Source organism: Poromitra crassiceps (genome assembly GCF_964638095.1).
Source record: "Poromitra crassiceps genome assembly, chromosome: 21".
NCBI lineage: Eukaryota > Metazoa > Chordata > Actinopteri > Beryciformes > Melamphaidae > Poromitra > Poromitra crassiceps.
In genome coordinates this window covers 9,113,001-9,134,675 of record NC_139638.1, presented here as the reverse complement: position 1 = coordinate 9,134,675, position 21,675 = coordinate 9,113,001, and the positions used below count along the sequence as shown (strand labels likewise).

The following is a 21,675-nucleotide window of genomic DNA, read 5'->3' as shown; positions in this document are numbered from 1 at the left end:
CACTCCACTCCACCTCCCAGTAACAACGGCCAGTCAGACCCTCTCTACTCAGGACCTGAGAGTGAGTGAATCTGTCTGGGTGACTAGAATATAACTGTGCTTTACTCATGTGTGTTGCTTTTCTGTTCCCCTCAGATAATAACAGCCATGTGTTTGCTGTGTTTGGATCCAGTGTGATCTGACGTGAATATTGTAAGAAGTTAGCTCTGGTCTTGGGCTGTGGTTGTGGCAGTAAAACATTATCTTCAGTCACTGTCAGTGAGATCTTAGGCTGTTCCTCTGTCAGAATGTCCTGTAGTTTATCTCTGACCTCTGACACAGCTGCAGTCACATCCTCAAAGTAACACAGAGGACGGGTATCGATCCTGGGTGAGTCTGTAGATTGACTGAGACGTGACAGCGAGGGGTAACTGTGGAGGAAGTGGATGTGATCCTCTGTGTGTGAGAGCTGCTCCAGCTCAACGTCTTTCCTCCTCAGCTCAGAGATGTCCTGCTTCAGCTTCTCCTGAAGTTCTTCAGCCCGACTCACTTCCTCTTTCTGCTGGGATCTGATCTGCTGCTTCACCTCAGAGCTTCTCTTCTCAATGAGACGGACCAGCTCAGTGAAGATCTTCTCACTGTCCTCCACTGCTTTATCAGCAGAGAGATTGATAGCCTCCACCTCCTGCTGAAGCACCTTCCCGTCTTTCTCTCTGTCCTGGAGTGTTTGCTGGATTTGTTGCCGACTCACCCCGAGCTCTTTCTGCCTGTTGGTCCTTTCTGTGGCAGCTGAGACTGCATCGTGGCCTTTATGTTCCTCCACGCAGAGATAACAGATACACTGCTGATCAGTACGGCAGAACATCTTCATCACCTCGTCATGACGAGAGCAGATGTTCTCCTGAAGCTTCACGGTGGCTTCCACCAGCCTGTGTTTCTTAAAGGTAGAGGATTCATAGTGAGGCTGGAGGTGCTGCTCACAGTAAGAGGCCAGACACACCAGACAGGACTTGAGGGCTTTCAGCTTTCTCCCAGTGCAGAAATCACAGCCCACATCTCCAGGTCCAGCATAGCAGCGATCAGGAGGTGCAGCTTGGAATCCTGTCTTCCTCAGGTCCTCTACCAACTCTGCCAACATGGTGTTCTTCACCAGGACAGGCCTCGGTGTGAAGGTCTGTCTGCACTGGGGGCAGCTGTGGATTTTCTTCTGATCCTCTTCGTCCCAGAAGCTTTTAATACAGCTCATACAGTAGTTGTGCCCACAGGGAATAGCCACCGGATCCTTCAGTAGATCCAGACAGATCGAACAGCAGAGCTTTTCCCTGAACAGCTGAATTCCTTGCTGCGCCATTTCACTTCTCAGTGACAGTGAGTCAGATAGTTTCACTTCCTCTGAACTGAAACAAGCTGCGCTCTGCTCCAAACCAAACCTCTGTTGTTTTCTTCATGTTCATGTGCTGATCTGCAGTGAATGTGCTGGTCAGCTCTTGCACTTCACAGCATGTTTACACCTATCTATAAACTGGCAGATCTGTGAAAGGGGAGGAACAGGAAATATGTGGAGGGAATAGAACTGGCTGTGTTTGAGGGAGGGGTTATCAGGCTTTGCTTTATTCCAGGAAGAGGAGCGTTAAAGAGGCAGTGTGTGTTTAAATACAAACTTACAATCAATCTCTCTCCCCCCTTATCCCCCTCACTTTAAGTGCAACATTTCAAAATAAAGTTCCAAAGCCTTGTGGAAATTAACTATTTAGGCTGGCTGGCGCTCGCTCTCTCTCTCTCTCTCTCTCTCTCTCTCTCTCTCTCTCTCTCTCTCTCTCTCTCTGAGTGAATGGTGGGGAGTGCGGGGAGCTCTGGTGAGAGTGTGTTTTAAACACTGTCAAACTGTGAATTTTCAAACTCTTTTTGCTCTTTTTTATTCTTCTGTCACTGTTTATGTAGGCTAGTTGTTGTGGTGTTATTTGGTGAAGTAGGGTTTGGTGGAGGGCTTTTTGTTTGTTTGTGTAGGCAGCTTGCTGCAGCTGCCAGCAAGGCTGGTCAGCATGGCTGCAAGTGATTATCACAAACTAACACGCCGACATGCCATCAGGTTTTCTCCGGCTGTTGGCTGTACTATTGAAGAGTGCAGTCTAGCTGTAGGTGAGGTCCAAGGGTCCTTTATCTGTGTGTGTGTGTGTGTGTGTGTGTGTGTGTGTGTGTGTGTGTGTGTGTGTGTGTGTGTGTGTGCGTGCGTGCGTGCGTGCGTGCGTGCGCGTCTGCGTGTGTGTGTGTCTCTGTCTCTCTCTCTTCAGTGACGTTTCAGCATTTACTGTAGTAACGTGGTTTTTTATGACATGACTTTATGACAGTTGAGGACATCAAGTTTATGTCCTCCACTGTTGCAGGCAAAAGCACTTGTACAGTATACATGTAAAATATGATTGTGAATCCTAATGGGGCTGATAACTGTCTCATATCTGCTGTTTCTTTCCTTCTCTGATGCTGCACACACACACACCAGACCAGCTGGATCAAACGCACCCCAATGAAAATGTTTCACACTGATGGCAGCAAACATGGAAAGTGTTCTGCACCGTAGCAAGCTTTGAACGTGGATGCTCTTTCCAACAAGAAGCAGACAAGACGGATGTGGAGATAAACAGGCTGTCTGTCTGTCTACTGTGGGAGAAGAACCTACAGGTTTACACTACATGTTTTTGCTGGACCCAGAACGAGCCGGCCTAGAAAAGCCTCGGGGGCTTATATTCACTAGGCATGTTTTTTTACATGGAGCCTAATAATCTGATTATAATAGGTTTAAAAACCCAAACAGATTAAAAATGCTCCATATAAACACCTCCATCAGATTAAACAGGCCCAAAGCAAACCCCGTTGCAGAGGGGTAGTTTAAACCTTTTCAGAATCCGATCAAAATAAAAATGTTAGCATGTAAACCAGACCTGGGCATTTGTCATATCTGTGAAAGGGGAGGGAACAGGAAATATCTGGACAGAATGGAACTGGCTGTGTTTGAGACCAGGGAGGCGGAGTTATCAGGCGTTGCTTCGTTCCAGGAAGAGGAATGGTTTTAAAGCGGCAGTGTGTGTTTGTTTAGCCCTTGTTTATAACATGTCATGAAGCAAAGATTATGTGGGTATCAGTGCCATCATCAACATTGTGACATCACTGATAATGTCATCAGTGATGTCATAAGTCACCGATGATGTCATCAGTGATGTCATAAGACACTGATGATTTCATCAGTGATGTCATAAGACTGATGGATCTAAACTTAAGGGGCACACACACACACACCCGCACACATGTAATCACATGTAGCGATGTCGCGCAGCAGGCGAGGCTACAGATCGAGTGCGCAAGATGCCTAGTATATATATATATATATATCTATATATATATATATATACACACACACACACACACATCAAAAAGCAATCAAGATGAGTTAGGAGACAGACAAGAAGACTGCACTTTGTTGTGTTTAATTATAATGTCATTAGATTCATAATTTATAGCAGCTTTGCTAGACTTCCTGAAACTAATACAGAATAAATACTTTATTCATTCTTGGAATTAAAAACTTTATTGATCTTTTCAAACATTCACTTTGATCACACATCAATTCACTAAAACCTGAAAGATTCTGGTTCAATCTTTCCATGTACATAATATTCACTTCATCCACACAATCAATCTGTTAAACAGTACGTCAGCACTGTGGAGGAAAGCAAATCCTCACCATATTGATTATAATAATAATGATTACATAGTTCACTTTTCTACAAAGAGCAGGGAACAAAATACAATTATTAACAACTACTCAGCTATAATAAAGCAAAGAGTTCTACGTTGCATTTCACACAAATAAAAACCAGGATATATCAACGGACATTTGAATATAGTATCATATAGCCTACGATAAAGTTATTGATTTTTGGTGGGGCTGCAGTCTGTTGCTTTATTTTAAATTATTTCTAATATACTTTCTCAAACCTTAACTGAACAAGCTTTTAAATCTTTATTATTTTGGCTACTGTAAGACAGGCTATAAACATGATATGTGCCGTTCACTGTTGGTTGTACACCAAACTCAATTAAACAATGTGACGGTTTAATGTTTTCCTTGTTATCGGCAAGTGGTTCGGTTTGGCCATGGTTAGGCGTAGCGGGGCCTGGCGGAGAGCTACACTCTGCTGACTGAATGCACTTTTCTAGTTTATTTTAGTTTACAATTGAATTGAATGATAAGACATTTATGTTTAACATTTATTTTTGACATTCTGATTTGTAAAGCACTTGTGGAATCAATCAAAGACCGGTAAATGGTAATCAAATGGAATCGTGAGGTCACTGAAGATGCACAGCCGGTTAGCATGAGCAGTGATAGCCACCATGACTGAACAGACAGAGAGAAGAGACACTCAAACTGCAGCAACATCAAATCTAAGCCCCGCCCACACTGTTTGATTGACAGGTGATCTCCTGTAAGAGCAGTGCAGGAACACCACACATTGCTGCTTTAATAACTCTGTCTACTTGAGATTACACAACTCAGCAGTGTTTCCAACACGACAACTAATCCAAAGTCCAGCATAGAGAGGCTGAGTAAATGTGGTCTGGACTCTGTGGAGGAGAGTCATGGTTTCAGAGACGTTGTAGAAGGACAGAATACCTGCTCTGTGATCCAGGTACACTCCTACTCTGGAGGACAGAGGAACTGAGATGAGAGTTTTGATACCCTTATGTCTGAACTGACAACTACTGCTGTAATACTGTAATGACCAAGACTTGTCATTGTTTCCAAATTCACTTTCACCCCATTCTGTTCTGCGAATATCTTTATATGAGACTGCTATTCTAACATACCCGCTCCACTTCACCTCCCAGTAACAACGTCCAGTCAGACCCTCTCTACTCAGGACCTGACCCCATGCAGTGAATCTTTCTGGGTGACTAGAATATAACTGTACTTCACTCATGCGTGTTGCTTTTCTGTTCCCCTCAGATAATAACAGCTGTGTGTTTGCTGTGTTTGGATCCAGTGTGATCTGACGTGAATATTGTAAGAAGTCAGCTCTGGTCTGGGGCTCTGGTTGTGGCAGTAAAACATCCTCGTCAGTCACTGGCAGTGAGATCTTAGGCCGTTCCTCTGTCAGAAAGTCCTGTAGTTTATCTCTGACCTCTGACACAGCTGCAGTCACATCCTCAAAGTAGTGCAGATGACGTATGTCGGTGCTGGGTGAGCCTGTAAAATCATTTAGATGTGAAAGCGAGCTGGAACGGTGTAGGAAGTGTATGTGATCCTCTGTGTGTGAGAGCTGCTCCAGCTCAGCGTCTTTCCTCCTCAGCTCAGAGATCTCCTGTTTCAGCTTCTCCTGGAGTTCTTCAGCCCGACTCACTTCCTCTTTCTCCTGGGATCTGATCTGCTCCTTCACCTCAGAGCTTCTCTTCTCAATGAGACGGACCAGCTCAGTGAAAGTCTTCTCACTGTCCTCCACTGCTTTATCAGCAGAGAGATTGATAGCCTCCACCTCCTGTTGAAGCACCTTCACGTCTTTCTCTCTGTCCTGGAGTGTTTGCTGGATTTGTTGCCGACTCACCCCGAGCTCTTTCTGCCTGTTGGTCCTTTCTGCTGCAGCTGAGACTGTGTCGTGTCCCTTATGTTCGTCCACGCAGAGATAACAGATACACTGCTGATCAGTACGGCAGAACATCTTCATCACCTCGTTGTGACGAGAGCAGATGTTCTCCTGAAGTTTCACGGTGGCTTCCACCAGCTTGTGTTTCTTTAATGGAGCTACATCATAGTGAGGCTGGAGGTGCTGCTCACAGTAAGATTCCAGACACACCAGACAGGACTTGAGGGCTTTCAGCTTTCTCCCAGTGCAGAAATCACAGCACACATCTCCAGGTCCAGCTGGGACTGGGTGATCAGGAGGAGCAGCTTGGAATCCTGTCTTCCTCACTTCCTCCACCAACTCTGCTAACATGGTGTTCTTCACCAGGACAGGCCTCGGTGTGAAGGTCTGTCTGCACTGGGGGCAGCAGCTGTGGATTTTCTTCTGATCCTCTTCGTCCCAGAAGCTTTTAATACAGCTCATACAGTAGCTGTGCCCACAGGGAATAACCACCGGATCCTTCAGTAGATCCAGACAGATCGAACAGCAGAGCTTTTCCCCGAACATCTCAATTCCTTGCTGCGCCATTTCACTTCTCAGTGAGTGTGAGTCAGATAGGTTCACTGTCCCTCAACTGAAGAAGGGTGGTGTGCAGGTTATCAGGCTTTGCTTCGTTCCAGGAAGAGGAGTGCTTTTAAAGGAACAGTGTGTGTTTAGCCCTTGTTTATAATATGAAGTGAAGATTATGACAGAGATAAAGAATAGTTGAACTTTGGATCAATATCTCTCTCCTCTTATTCCCCCTAATTTTAAAATAAGGTTCCAAAACCTACCAAAAGTAAGTGGCTGGTAGAAAATTTAACAGTAAAACTATTCTCTCTCTCTCTCTCTCTCTCTCTCTCTCTCTCTCTCTCTCTCTCTCTCTCTCTCTCTCTCTCTCTATCTTTTTTATTTTCATTTCAATGGCTTTATTGGCATGAAAGTTGAAGGAACAATTTTGCCAAAGTATAAAGTCTAAGGGTCCTTTATCTGTGTGTGTGTGTGTGTGTGTGTGTGTGTGTGTGTGTGTGTGTGTGTGTGTGTGTGTGTGTGTGTGTGTGTGTGTGTGTGTGTGTGTGTGTGCGTGTGCATGTGCGTGCGCGCGCGCGCACGCACATGCGTGCCTGCGTGTGTGTCTCTGTCTCTCTCTCTTCAGTGACGTTTCAGCATTTACTGTACTAACGTGGTTCTTTATAACATGACTTTATGACAGTTGAGGACATCAAGTTTATGTCCTCCACTGTTGCAGGCAAAGCACTTGTACAGTATACATGTAAAATATGATTGTGAATCCTAATGGGGCTGATAACTGTCTCATATCTGCTGTTTCTTTCCTTCTCTGATGCTGCACACACACACACACCAGACTGGATCAAACGCACCCCAATAAAAACGTTTCACACTGATGGAAGCAAACATGGAAAGTGTTCTGCACCGTAGCAAGCTTTGAACGTGGATGCTCTTTCCAACAAGAAGCAGACAAGACGGATGTGGAGATAAACAGGCCGTCTGTCTGTCTACTGTGGGAGAAGAACCTACAGGTTTACACTACATGTTTTTGCTGGACCCAGAACGGGCCGGCCTAGAAAAGCCTCGGGGGCTTATATTCACTAGGCACGTTTTTTTTACATGGAGCCTAATAATCAGATTATAATAGGTTTAAAAACCCAAACAGATTAAAAATGCTCCATATAAACACCTCCATCAGATTAAACAGGCCCAAAGCAAACCCCGTTGCAGAGGGCTAGTTTAAACCTTTTCAGAATCCGATCAAAATCAAAATGTTAGCATGTAAACCAGACCTGGGCATTTGGCATATCTGTGAAAGGGGAGGGAACAGGAAATATCTGGACAGAATGGAACTGGCTGTGTTTGAGACCAGGGAGGCGGAGTTATCAGGCTTTGCTTCATTCCAGGAAGAGGAATGGTTTTAAAGCGGCAGTGTGTGTTTGTTTAGCCCTTGTTTATAACATGTCATGAAGCAAAGATTATGCGTGTATCAGTGCCATAAGTCACCGATGATGTCATCAGTGATGTCATAAGACACTGATGATTTCATCAGTGATGTCATAAGACTGATGGATCTAAACTTAAGGGGCACACACACACACACCCACATGTAATCGCAATCGTAATCGTATATATATATATATATATATACACACACATCAAAAAGCAATCAAGATGAGTTAGGAGACAGACATGAAGACTGCACTTTGTTGTGTTTTAGGGAGAGAATCGACTCAGTTATAATGTCATTGGTTTCATAATTTATAGCAGCTTTGCTAGACTTCCTGAAACTAATACAGAATAAATACTTCATTCTTGGAATTAAAAACTTTATTGATCTTTTCAAACATTCACTTTGATCACACATCAATTCACTAAAACCTGAAAGATTCTGGTTCAATCTTTCCATGTACATAATATTCACTTCATCCACACAATCAATGTGTTAAACAGTACGTCAGCACTGTGGAGGAAAGCAAATCCTCAACATATTGATTATAATAATAATGATTACATAGTTCACTTTTCTAGAAAGAGCAGGGAACAAAATACAATTATTAACAACTACTCAGCTATAATAAAGCAAAGAGTTCTACGTTGCATTTCACACAAATGAAAACCAGGATATATCAACGGACATTTAAATATAGTATCATATAGCCTACATTAAAGTTATTAATTTTTGGTGGGGCTGCAGTCTGTTGCTTTATTTTAAATTATTTCCAACCCTTTCTCAAACCTTAACTGAACAAGCTTTTAAATCTTTATTATTTTGGCTACTGTAAGACAGGCTATAAACATGATATGTGCCGTTCACTCTTGGTTGTACACCAAACTCAATTAAACAATGTGGCGGTTTAATGTTTCCTTGTTATCGGCAAGTGGTTCGGTTTGGCCATGGTTAGGCGTAGCGGGGCCTGGCGGAGAGCTATACACTCTGCTGACTGAATGCACTTTTCTAGTTTATTTTAGTTTACAATTGAATTGAATGATAAGACATTTATTTTTAACATTTATTTTTGACATTCTGATTTGTAAAGCACTTTCTAAATAAAAGGGGAGTTCATATTTATCCCACTGCTTGTTGTAATAATTGATGAAAAGGTAGCCATGTGCAGAAATATAGAACATTGAGGATGCATTGAGATGCATCATGATACATCGTGGAATCCAATCAAAGACCAGTAAATGATAATCGAATGGAATCGTGAGGCCAGTGAAGATGCACAGCCCGTTAGCATGAGCAGTGATAGACACCATGACTGAACAGACAGAGAGAAGAGACACTCAAACTGCAGCAACATCAAATTTAAGCCCCGCCCACACTGTTTGATTGACAGGTGATCTCCTGTAAGAGCAGTGCAGGAACACCACACATTGCTGCTTTAATAACTCTGTCTAGTTCAGATTACACAACTCAGCAGTGTTTCCAACACTAAAATAAAGCCAAAGTCCAGCATAGAGAGGCTGAGTAAATGTGGTCTGGACTCTGTGGAGGAGAGTCATGGTTTCAGAGACGTTGTAGAAGGACAGAATACCTGCTCTGTGATCCAGGTACACTCCTACTCTGGAGGGCAGACGGCCTGGGATGGGAGTTTCGATACTCTTATGTCTGATCTGACAACTATTGTTGTAATACTCTAATGCCCAAGACTTGTCATTGTATCCAAATAGACTTTCACTCCCTGTTCTGCTAATATCTTTATATGAGACTGCTATTGAAACACACACCCCGCTCCACTCCACCTCCCAGTAACAACGTCCAGTCAGACCCTCTCTACTCAGGACCTGACAGCAGTAAGTGAATCTGTCTGGGTGACTAGAATATAACTGTTCTTTACTCATGTGTGTTGCTTTTCTGTTCCCCTCAGATAATAACAGCTTTGTGTTTGCTGTGTTTGGATCCAGTGTGATCTGACGTGAATATTGTAAGAAGTCAGCTCTGGGCGCTGGTGGTCGCAGTAAAACATCCACTTGAGTCACTGTCAGTGAGATCTTAGGCCATGCCTCTGTCAGAACGTCCTGTAGTTTATCTCTGACCTCTGACACAGCTGCAGTCACATCCTCAAAGTAACACAGAGGACGGGTATCGATCCTGGGTGAGTCTGTAGATTGACTGAGACGTGACAGCGAGGGGTAACTGTGGAGGAAGTGGATGTGATCCTCTGTGTGTGAGAGCTGCTCCAGCTCAGTGTCTGTCCTCCTCAGCTCAGAGATCTCCTGCTTCAGCTTCTCCTGAAGTTCTTCAGCCCGACTCACTTCCTCTTTCTGCTGGGATCTGATCTGCTCCTTCACTTCAGAGCTTCTCTTCTCAATGAGACGGACCAGCTCAGTGAAGATCTTCTCACTGTCCATCACTGCTTTATCAGCAGAGAGATTGATAGCCTCCACCTCCTGCTGAAGCACCTTCACGTCTTTCTCTCTGCCCTGGAGTGTTTGCTGGATTTGTTGCCGACTCACCCCGAGCTCTTTCTGCCTGTTGGTCCTTTCTGTGGCAGCTGAGACTGCATCGTGGCCTTTATGTTCCTCCACGCAGAGATAACAGATACACTGCTGATCAGTACGGCAGAACATCTTCATCACCTCGTCGTGACGAGAGCAGATGTTCTCTTGAAGTTTCACGGTGGCTTCCACCAGCCTGTGTTTCTTAAAGGTAGAGGATTCATAGTGAGGCTGGAGGTGCTGCTCACAGTAAGAGGCCAGACACACCAGACAGGACTTGAGGGCTTTCAGCTTTCTCCCAGTGCAGAAATCACAGCCCACATCTCCTGGTCCAGCATAGCAGCGATCAGGAGGTGCAGCTTGGAATCCTGTCTTCCTCAGGTCCTCCACCAACTCTGCCAACATGGTGTTCTTCACCAGGACAGGCCTCGGTGTGAAGGTCTGTCTGCACTGGGGGCAGCTGTGGATTTTCTTCTGATCCTCTTCATCCCAGCAGTCTTTAATACAGCTCATGCAGTAGCTGTGCCCACAGGGAATAGCCACCGGATCCTTCAGTAGATCCAGACAGATCGAACAGCAGAGCTTTTCCCCGAACAGCTCAATTCCTTGCTGCGCCATTTCACTTCTCAGTGACAGTGAGTCAGATAGTTTCACTGTCCCTCAACTGAAGAAGGGGGGAAGGTGCAGGTTATCAGGCTTTGCTTCATTCCAGGAAGAGGAGTGCTTTTAAAGGAACAGTGTGTGTTTAGCCCTTGTTTATAACATGAAGTGAAGATTATGACAAAGAGATGAAGAATAGTTGAACTATGGATCAATATCTCTCTCCTCTTATTCCCCCTAATTTTTAAATAAAGTTCCAAAACCTACCAAAAGTAAGTGGCTGGTAGAACATTTAACAGTAAAACTATTCTCTCTCTCTCTCTCTCTCTCTCTCTCTCTCTCTCTCTCTTTTTTTTTTATTTTCATTTCAATGGCTTTATTGGCGTGAAAGTTGAAGGAACAATTTTGCCAAAGCAAAGTATAAAGTCCAAGGGTCCTTTATCTGTGTGTGTGTGTGTGTGTGTGTGTGTGTGTGTGTGTGTGTGTGTGTGTGTGCGTGTGCGTGCCTGCGTGTGTGTCACTCTCTCTCTTCAGTGACGTTTCAGCATTTACTGTAGTAACGTGGTTCTTTATGACATGACTTTATGACAGTTTAGGACATCAAGTTTATGTCCTCAACTGTTGCAGGCAAAAGCACTTGTACAGTATACATGTAAAATATGATTGTGAATCCTAATGGGGCTGATAACTGTCTCATATCTGCTGTTTCTTTCCTTCTCTGATGCTGCACACACACACCAGACCAGCTGGATCAAACGCACCCCAATGAAAACGTTTCACACTGATGGAAGCAAACATGGAAAGTGTTCTGCACCGTAGCAAGCTTTGAACGTGGATGCTCTTTCCAACAAGAAGCAGACAAGACGGATGTGGAGATAAACAGGCCGTCTGTCTGTCTACTGTGGGAGAAGAACCTACAGATTTAGACTACATGTTTTTGCTGGACCCAGAACGGGCCGGATTAGAAAAGCTTCGGGGGCTTATATTCACTAGGCACGTTTTTTTTACATGGAGCCTAATAATCAGATTATAATAGGTTTAAAAACCCAAACAGATTAAAAATGCTCCATATAAACACCTCCATCAGATTAAACAGGCCCAAAGCAAACCCCGTTGCAGAGGGCTAGTTTAAACCTTTTCAGAATCCGATCAAAATAAAAATGTTAGCATGTAAACCAGACCTGGGCATTTGGCATATCTGTGAAAGGGGAGGGAACAGGAAATATCTGGACAGAATGGAACTGGCTGTGTTTGAGACCAGGGAGGCGGAGTTATCAGGCTTTGCTTCGTTCCAGGAAGAGGAATGGTTTTAAAGCGGCAGTGTGTGTTTGTTTAGGCCTTGTTTATTTATAACATGTCATGAAGCAAAGATTATGTGTGTATCAGTGCCATCATCAGCATTGTGACATCACTGATAATGTCATCAGTGATGTCATAAGTCACCGATGATGTCATCAGTGATGTCATAAGACACTGATGATTTCATCAATGATGTCATAAGACTGATGGATCTAAACTTAAGGGGCACACACACATATCCGCACACATGTAATCACATGTAGCGATGTCGCGCAGCAGGCGAGCCTAGAGATCGAGTGCGCAAGATGCCTAGTATGTATATATATATATATATATATATATATATATATATATATATATATATATATATATATATACACACACACACACATCAAAAAGCAATCAAGATGAGTTCGGAGACAGACATGAAGACTGCACTTTGTTGTGTTTTAGGGAGAGAATCGACTCAGTTATAATGTCATTAGTTTCATAATTTATAGCAGCTTTGCTAGACTTCCTGAAACTAATACAGAATAAATACTTTATTCATTCTTGGAATTAAAAACTTTATTGATCTTTTCAAACATTCACTTTGATCACACATCAATTCACTAAAACCTGAAAGATTCTGGTTCAATCTTTCCATGTACATAATATTCACTTCATCCACACAATCAACCTGTTAAACAGTACGTCAGCACTGTGGAGGAAAGCAAATCCTCACCATATTGATTATAATAATAATGATTACATAGTTCACTTTTCTACAAAGAGCAGGGAACAAAATACAATTATTAACAACTACTCAGCTATAGGCTAATAAAGCAAAGAGTTCTACGTTGCATTTCACACAAATGAAAACCAGGATATATCAACGGACATTTAAATATAGTATCATATAGCCTACGATAAAGTTATTGATTTTTGGTGGGGCTGCAGTTTGTTGCTTTATTTTAAATTATTTCCAACCTTTTCTCGAACCTTAACTGAACAAGCTTTTAAATCTTTATTATTTTGGCTACTGTAAGACAGGCTATAAACATGATATGTGCCATTCACTCTTGGTTGTACACCAAACTCAATTAAACAATGTGACGGTTTAATGTTTTCCTTGTTATCGGCAAGTGGTTCGGTTTGGCCATGGTTAGGCGTAGCGGGGCCTGGCGGAGAGCTACACTCTGCTGACTGAATGCACTTTTCTAGTTTATTTTAGTTTACAATTGAATTGAATGATAAGACATTTATGTTTAACATTTATTTTTGACATTCTGATTTGTAAAGCACTTTCTAAATAAAAGGGGAGTTCATATTTATCCCACTGCTTGTTGTAATAATTGATGAAAAGGTAGCCATGTGCAGTAATATAGAACATTGAGGATGCATTGAGATCATGATGCATCGTGGAATCTAATCAAAGACCGGTAAATGGTAATTGAATGGAATCGTGAGGCCAGTGAAGATGCACAGCCGTTAGCATGAGCAGTGATAGCCACCATGACTGAACAGACAGAGAGAAGAGACACTCAAACTGCAGCAACATCAAATCTAAGCCCCGCCCACAATGTTTGATTGACAGGTGATCTCCTGTAAGAGCAGTGCAGGAACACCACACATTGCTGCTTTAATAACTCTGTCTACTTGAGATTACACAACTCAACAGTGTCTCCAACATAATAATTAAGACAAAGTCCAGCATGGAGAGGCTGAGTGAATGTGGTCTGGACTCTGTGGAGGAGAGTCATGGTTTCAGAGACGCTGTAGAAGGACAGAATACCTGCTCTGTGATCCAGGTACACTCCTACTCTGGAGGACACAGGAACTGAGATGAGAGTTATGATACTCTTATGTCTGAAGTGATAACTACCGCTGACACACTCTAATGACCAAGACTTGTCATTGCATCCAAATGCACTTTCACAATCTGTTCTGCTAATATCTTTATATGAGACTGCTATTGCAACAAACCTCCCGCTCCTCTCCACCTCCCAGTAACAACGTCCAGTCAGACCCTCTCTACTCAGGACCTGAGAGTAGGAAGTGAATCTGTCTGGGTGACTAGAATATAACTGTTTCCCTCTCATTTGTGTTGCTTTTCTGTTCCCCTCAGATAATAACAGCGTTGTGTTTGCTGTGTTTGGATGAAGTGTGATCTGACTTGAATATTGTAAGAAGTCAGCTCTGGTCTTGGGCTCTGGTTGTGGCAGTAAAACATCCACTTGAGTCACTGTCAGTGAGATCTTAGGCCGTTCCTCTGTCAGAACGTCCTGTAGTTTCTCTCTGACCTCTGACACAGCTGCAGTCACATCTTCAAAGTAGCGCAGAGGACGGGTATCGATCCTGGGTGAGTCTGTAGATTGACTGAGACGTGACAGCGAGGGGTAACTGTGGAGGAAGTGGATGTGATCCTCTGTGTGTGAGAGCTGCTCCAGCTCAGCGTCTTTGCTCCTCAGCTCAGCCATCTCCTGTTTCAGCTTCTTCTGAAGTTCTTCAGCCCGACTCGCTTCCTCTTTCTGCTGGGATCTGATCTGCTCCTTCACTTCAGAGCTTCTCTTCTCAATGAGACGGACCAGCTCAGTGAAGATCTTCTCACTGTCCATCACTGCTTTATCAGCAGAGAGATTCATAGCCTTCAGGTTCTGTTGTAGCACCTTCACGTCTTTCTCTCTGCCCTGGAGTGTTTGCTGGATTTGTTGCCGACTCACCCCGAGCTCTTTCTGCCTGTTGGTCCTTTCTGTGGCAGCTGAGACTGTGTCATGTCCCTTATGTTCATCCACGGAGCAGAGATAACAGATACACTGCTGATCAGTACGGCAGAACATCTTCATCACCTCGTCGTGACGAGAGCAGATGTTCTCCTGAAGCTTCACGGTGGCTTCCACCAGCCTGTGTTTCTTAAAGGTAGAGGATTCATAGTGAGGCTGGAGGTGCTGCTCACAGTAAGAGGCCAGACACACCAGACAGGACTTGAGGGCTTTCAGCTTTCTGCCAGTGCAGACATCACAGCCCACATCTCCAGGTCCAGCATAGCAGCGATCAGGAGGTGCAGCTTGGAATCCTGTCTTCCTCAGGTCCTCCACCAACTCTGCCAACATGGTGTTCTTCACCAGGACAGGCCTCGGTGTGAAGGTCTGTCTGCACTGGGGGCAGCTGTAGATTTTCTTCTGATCCTCTTTGTCCCAGAAGCTTTTAATACAGCTCATGCAGTAGTTGTGCCCACAGGGAATAGCCACCGGATCCTTCAGTAGATCCAGACAGATCGAACAGCAGAGCTTTTCCCCGAACATCTCAATTCCTTGCTGCGCCATTTCACTTCTCAGTGAGTGTGTCAGATAGTTTCACTGTCCCTCAACTGAAGAAGGGTGCACGTTATCAGGCTTTGTTTTGTTCCAGGAAGAGGAGTGCTTTTAAAGGAACAGGGTGTGTTTAGCCCTTGTTTATAACATGAAGTGAAGATTATGACAAAGAGATAAAGAATAGTTGAACTTTGGATCAATATCTCTCTCCTCTTATTCCCCCTAATTTTAAAATAAAGTTCCAAAACCTACCAAAGGTAAGTGGCTGGTAGAAAATGTAACAGTAAAACTATTCTCTCTCTCTCTTTTTTATTTTCAGTTCAATGGCTTTCTTGGCATGAAAGTTGAAGGAACAATTTTGCCAAAGCAAAGTATAAAGTCCAAGGGTCCTTTATCTGTGTCTGTGTGTGTGTGTGTGTGTGTGTGTGTGTGTGTGTGTGTGTGTGTGTGTGTGTGTGTGTGTGTGTCTCTGTCTCTCTCTCTTCAGTGACGTTTCAGCATTTACTGTAGTAACGTGGTTCTTTATGACATGACTTTATGACAGTTGAGGACATCAAGTTTATGTCCTCAACTGTTGCAGGCAAAGCACTTGTACAGTATAGACGGTTTTAACTTGACAACAAAAACATTCTAAATTTAACCCCCGCTCACTTCCTGTTGCAGTGTTTGCTATGGACATAAAATAAAATAAAACATTCAAGTGCAGGACTGACCATTCCGTGAAAACGTCTATACAGCTGAGCATCGAAAACAAAAGTAACGATGTCGAGTGAATATTTCTGCAGTTTGCCGAATGCTGAGAAAAAGGAAGTGCTGTGGGGTTGCGCTCTGGTGAAAACCGTCTATACATGTAAAATATGATTGTGAATCCTAATGGGGCTGCTAACTGTCTCATATCTGCTGTTTCTTTCCTTCTCTGATGCTGCACACACTAACTAATACAGAATAAATACTTTATTTATTCTTGGAATTAAAAACTTTATTGATCTTTTCAAACATTCACTTTGATCACACATCAATTCACTAAAACCTGAAAGATTCTGGTTCAATTTTTCCATGTACATAATATTCACTTCATCCACACAATCAATCTGTTAAACAGTACATCAGCACTGTGGAGGAAAACAAATCCTCACCATATTGATTATAATAATAATGATTACATAGTTCACTTTTCTACAAGGAGCAAGGAACAAAATACAATTATTAAAGGTTAAACATACGTAAGAATCAGAATGAGGGAGTCTGGTATGTTTTAAGTCTTTCAAATACGGGCAAAGCTCGATCTTCTTGTCATAACCTTTGAAGTGTTTGTTAAAAAAGAAAAGAAAAAAGTAACAAACAGCTGGAGTAACGCCCACATGCACTACAAATTATTAACCAAGAGACTTATTCCAAATTACATTCCAGTTATGTGATCATTAAAACTTTGCATTGCTGCTTGACATGAAAATGACATGTTTTTAAAGGAATTAACTAAAAAGAAGGGTACTCTGTAGCTCAGGAGGTAGAGCGGGCTGTCCACTAAGTCGGTGGTTCGATTCCCGGCTCCTCTAGTCTGCGTGTCCAAGTGTCCTTGGGCAAGATACTGAACCCCAAATTGGTCCCGTTGGTGTGCCAGCACCCTGCGTGGTAGCCTGCCGCCATCGGTGTGTGAATGGGTGAATGTACCTATTGATTGTAAAGCGCTTTGGATAAAAGCGCTATATAAATGCAGGCCATTTACCATTTACTCGATAACATACATTAATCTATGATTAATCCACTTTGCAGCAAAGAATGCTACAGATGTGCACTGTAGTTTTCTTAATAAGGGGCAGTGCATGTCAAAGCATATAAAAAACAATGAAAAAGCACACCACGACGATGAGTTGTCCTCTCTAGAACTTACAACTTTCGGTTCTAAGTATGCAACAATGTCCTTGGTGGCCATGGTGAGATATCTAACCTGCAAATGATCAGTTGAAAGGCAAACATTGCCCAGATGTCTAAGCTCAAATACAGTGTATAGAGCATTTAGTCCTACAGACATCATTTAACACAACTTGGAAGTAGATGTAGACAATGTTAATACCACTATCGAGCTCAACAGTCACATGATGTTCCGTGACATCTCCTGGTCCAGAAGAGAATTACCCATTTATTTTCTCCACAGACATTTAGAAAAATCCTTACATAACCAGTTTTAAGACTGGAACCAAGCCAACCAGCGACGTACTCAACTGTGAGTGACCATAAAACATTTCACTTGGAGCAAAAAACAACAAATTAAATCCGCCCCCCGTCTACATACTTTACACTGACGCACAATTGCATGACTCACTGTTTGGATGAGCAAACTGTTTATATAAATGGAGACTTGACTTGTACTTAACCCATTGATCCCTGACGCAGCATTTGTGTGTGTATTCCTTTAAGACCGTGAACCTCGTTAACGCGGTTCGCGGTCTTAAAGGGATACGCACACAAATGAGGGAAATACACGCAAATGCTGCATCAGGTATCAATGGGTTAATAAACTTGCGACAGAGTAGTCAACTGCTTGTCATTTACAGTGTAGGCGCTTTGCACTATACCTATATGTGAAACACTGTGTGTTACTGGACTGTCACTCATGTAGGTATTCAATGAACTAAACCATTGGTTCCCAAACTGTCCGTGGGGCTCCGCCTGGTGGTCCGCCAGAGAATTGCAAAAAAACAAAAACAAGAAAAAACTGAATGCACTTTTCTTTAGTTTACAATTCAATTGAATGATAAGACATTTATGTTTAACATTTATTTTTGTCATTCTGATTTGTAAAGCACTTTCTAAATAAAAGGGGAGTTCATATTTATCCCACTGCTTGTTGTAATAATTGATGAAAAGGTAGCCATGTGCAGTAATATAGAACATTGAGGATGCATTGAGATGCATCATGATGCATCGTGGAATCCAATCAGACCAGTAAATGATAATCGAATGGAATTGTGAGGCCAGTGAAGATGCACAGCCTGTTAGCATGAGCAGTGATAGCCACCATGACTGAACAGACAGACAGAAGAGACACTCAAACTGCATCAACATCAAACCTAAGCCCCGCCCACACTGTTTGATTGACAGGTGATCTCCTGTAAGAGCAGTGCAGGAACACCACACATTGCTGCTTTAATAACTCTGTCTAGTTCAGATTACACAACTCAGCAGTGTCTCCAACACGACGCCTTAAGGCTGGCTCACACTACAGGATTTTCGGGCCGATTTATGCCCGATTCACCCCTCCCGAGAATCGGAGGAGAAATCTGGCCTGGCAGCTTGCCAAGCTTGGTCGGGCCCGACTTTCGGCACCGATTATCTTGTAGTGTGAGCTGTTTGCAGATCCAATCTTAACCCTCCCGATCTGCTCAAAGCCTCATCGGGGCCGTCCCGATCATATCAAACATGTTTGATATTTAGGACTGAAAATCTGCGCGAATACATCATTCTGCTGCTGCGGGAGACTCCCGTCATTATCGTTAATTGACGCGGCTCATTTGATGCGCTGCACTGCAGGTATCAGATAGGCTACCAAATACCAACAGCACAGAACCATGAGTATTTGGGGGAAAATGTCACTAATTTATATCACAATGAATGACCAATGAATAAAAAGTTGTTATATCGTAGTTTTGAGCCCCTGCCAGTCAGAGGCTGTAATCTCCTACCTGTCTTATCAGGCAGTGTGGGGAAAAAAGGCTTTGCTGCTGCGGGAAGCAATCCAGTCTATCCAAACTTTTGCCGATCTCATGACATGCAGCAGGGAAATATATTTTGGTAGCGCATGTGTTTGTGTTCTCCCTTGTACAGACAATTAGACTCGCGTTGTTTACACGCATGCTAACTACCGTGAGATTCATTTGTTTGGCGAGACGGGCATGAAAATGAGGAAAGAGAGAGAGGTGAGGTGGGGGCGGAGCGCTTTGTCACTGCTGGAACCCCAAAACGAAACAGGTTCGGAGTATGGCCGGGCATCAATGTGATTATCCTGCCGATAATCTTAATAATATCCTGTAGTGCGTGGTGCGCCACATTTACAAATCTTGTAGTGTGTGCATGTTTGAGATTCTAGGAAGATAATCTGGGAAGATTCTCCTGTAGTGCGTGTCACAGCCAGATTTCAAAATCGGCTAGGATTGTCAGAATCCTGTAGTCTGAGCCCAGCTTAAGATAAAGTCCAGCATAGAGAGGCTGAGTGAATGTGGTCTGGACTCTGTGGAGGAGAGTCATGGTTTCAGAGGCGCTGTAGAAGGACAGAATACCTGCTCTGTGATCCAGGTACACTCCTACTCTGGAGGACTGACGGTCTGGGATGGGAGTTTCGATACTGTTATGTACAAATTCATAAAGAGAGGTGTAATAATATAATGCCCAAGACTTGTCATTGTATCCAAAACTACTTACATTCCCTGTTCTGCTAATATTCTTATAAGCAACTGCTATTCCAACTCCACCTCCACTCCACTGCACCTCCCAGTAACAACGGCCAGTCAGACCCTCTCTACTCAGGACCTGAAACTCTTCAATGAATCTGTCTGGATGACTAGAATATAATTGTGCTTCACTCATGCGTGTTGCTTTTCTGTTCCCCTCAGATAATAACAGCCATGTGCTTGCTGTGTTTGGATCCAGTGTGATCTGACGTGAATATTGTAAGAAGTCAGCTCTGGTCTTGAGCTCTGGTTGTGGCAGTAAAACATCCACTTGAGTCACTGTCCATGAGATCTTAGGCCGTTCCTCTGTCAGAATGTCCTGTAGTTTATCTCTGGCCTCTGACACAGCTGCAGTCACATCCTCAAAGTAGCGCAGAGGACGGGTATCGATCCTGGGTGAGTCTGTAGATTGACTGAGACGTGACAGCGAGGGGTAACTGTGGAGGAAGTGGATGTGATCCTCTGTGTGTGAGAGCTGCTCCAGCTCAGCGTCTTTCCTCCTCAGCTCAGAGATCTCCTGCTTCAGCTTCTCCTGAAGTTCTTCGGCCCGACTCGCTTCCTCTTTCTGCTGGGATCTGATCTGCTGCTTCACCTCAGAGCTTCTCTTCTCAATGAGACGAACCAGCTCAGTTAAGATCTTCTCACTGTCCATCACTGCTTTATCAGCAGAGAGATTGATAGCCTTCACCTCCTGCTGAAGCACCTTCATGTCTTTCTCTCTGTCCTGGAGTGTTTGCTGGATTTGTTGCCGATTCACCCCGAGCTCTTTCTGCCTGTTGGTCCTTTCTGCTGCAGCTGAGACTGTGTCGTGTCCCTTGTGTTCGTCCACGGAGCAGAGATAACAGATACACTGCTGATCAGTACGGCAGAACATCTTCATCACCTCGTCGTGACGAGAGCAGATGTTCTCCTGAAGCTTCACGGTGGCTTCCACCAGCCTGTGTTTCTTAAAGGTAGAGGATTCATAGTGAGGCTGGAGGTGCTGCTCACAGTAAGAGGCCAGACACACCAGACAGGACTTGAGGGCTTTCAGCTTTCTCCCAGTGCAGACATCACAGGCCACATCTCCAGGTCTAGCATAGCAGCCTGGGTCAGGAGGTGCAGCTTGGAATCCTGTCTTCCTCAGGGCCTCCACCAACTCTGCTAACATGGTGTTTTTCACCAGGACAGGCCTTGGTGTGAAGGTCTGTCTGCACTGGGGGCAGCTGTGGATTTTCTTCTGATCCTCTTCTTCCCAGAAGCTTTTAATACAGCTCATGCAGTAGCTGTGCCCACAGGGAACAGTCACCGGATCCTTCAGTAGATCCAGACAGATCGAACAGCAGAGCTTTTCCCCGAACAGCTCTTGCTGCGCCATTTCACTTCTCAGTGAGTGTGTCAGATAGTTTCACTGTCCCTCACTTGAAGAAGGGTGCAGGTTATCAGGCTTTGTTTCATTCCAGGAAGAGGAGTGGTTTTAAAGGAACAGTGTGTTTAGCCCTGGTTTATAACATGAAGTGAAGATTATGACAAAGAGATAAAGAATAGTTGAACTTTGGATCAATATCTCTCTCCTCTTATTCCCCCTTATTTTAAAATAAAGTTCCAAAACCTACCAAAAGTAAGTGGCTGGTAGAAAATTTAACAGTAAAACTATTCTCTCTCTCTCTCTCTCTCTCTCTCTCTCTCTCTCTCTCTCTCTCTCTCTCTCTCTTTTTTATTTTCATTTCAATGGCTTTATTGGCATGAAAGTTGAAGGAACAATTTTGCCAAAGCAAAGTATAAAGTCCAAGGGTCCTTTATCTGTGTGTGTGTGTGTGTGTGTGTGTGTGTGTGTGTGTGTGTGTGTGTGTGTGTGTGTGTGTGTGTGTGTGTGTGTGTGTGCGTGCGTGCGTGCGTGCGTGCGTGTGTGTCTCTGTCTCTCTCTCTTCAGTGACGTTTCAGCATTTACTGTAGTAACGTGGTTCT

General features: G+C 43.7%; 2 protein-coding genes across 2 annotated transcripts in view; both read right to left on the bottom strand.

Annotated features, from left to right (window-relative positions):
• The window catches only part of LOC310795232 (uncharacterized protein), a gene marked incomplete at its 5' end in the record, with an annotated part of 11,211 nt that extends 505 nt beyond the window's left edge, over nt 1-10,706 (bottom strand). The window contains 3 exons of the mRNA XM_083657294.1: nt 1-1,330; nt 4,548-6,189; nt 9,052-10,706. The exon at nt 1-1,330 is cut by the window's left edge and continues 505 nt beyond it. Of these exons, the coding sequence (XP_083513420.1) occupies nt 1-1,330; nt 4,548-6,189; nt 9,052-10,706 (4,627 nt within the window). The remainder of the gene's footprint in view (nt 1,331-4,547; nt 6,190-9,051) is intronic.
• Nucleotides 10,707-13,621: 2,915 nt separating this feature from the next.
• Nucleotides 13,622-21,085, bottom strand: LOC310795231 (uncharacterized protein; the record flags this gene model as incomplete). Its single annotated transcript, XM_083657293.1, has 2 exons — nt 13,622-15,296; nt 19,461-21,085. 2 exons carry the CDS (start codon nt 21,083-21,085, stop codon nt 13,622-13,624), a joined length of 3,300 nt encoding a protein of 1,099 aa, XP_083513419.1.
• Nucleotides 21,086-21,675: the final 590 nt, after the last annotated feature.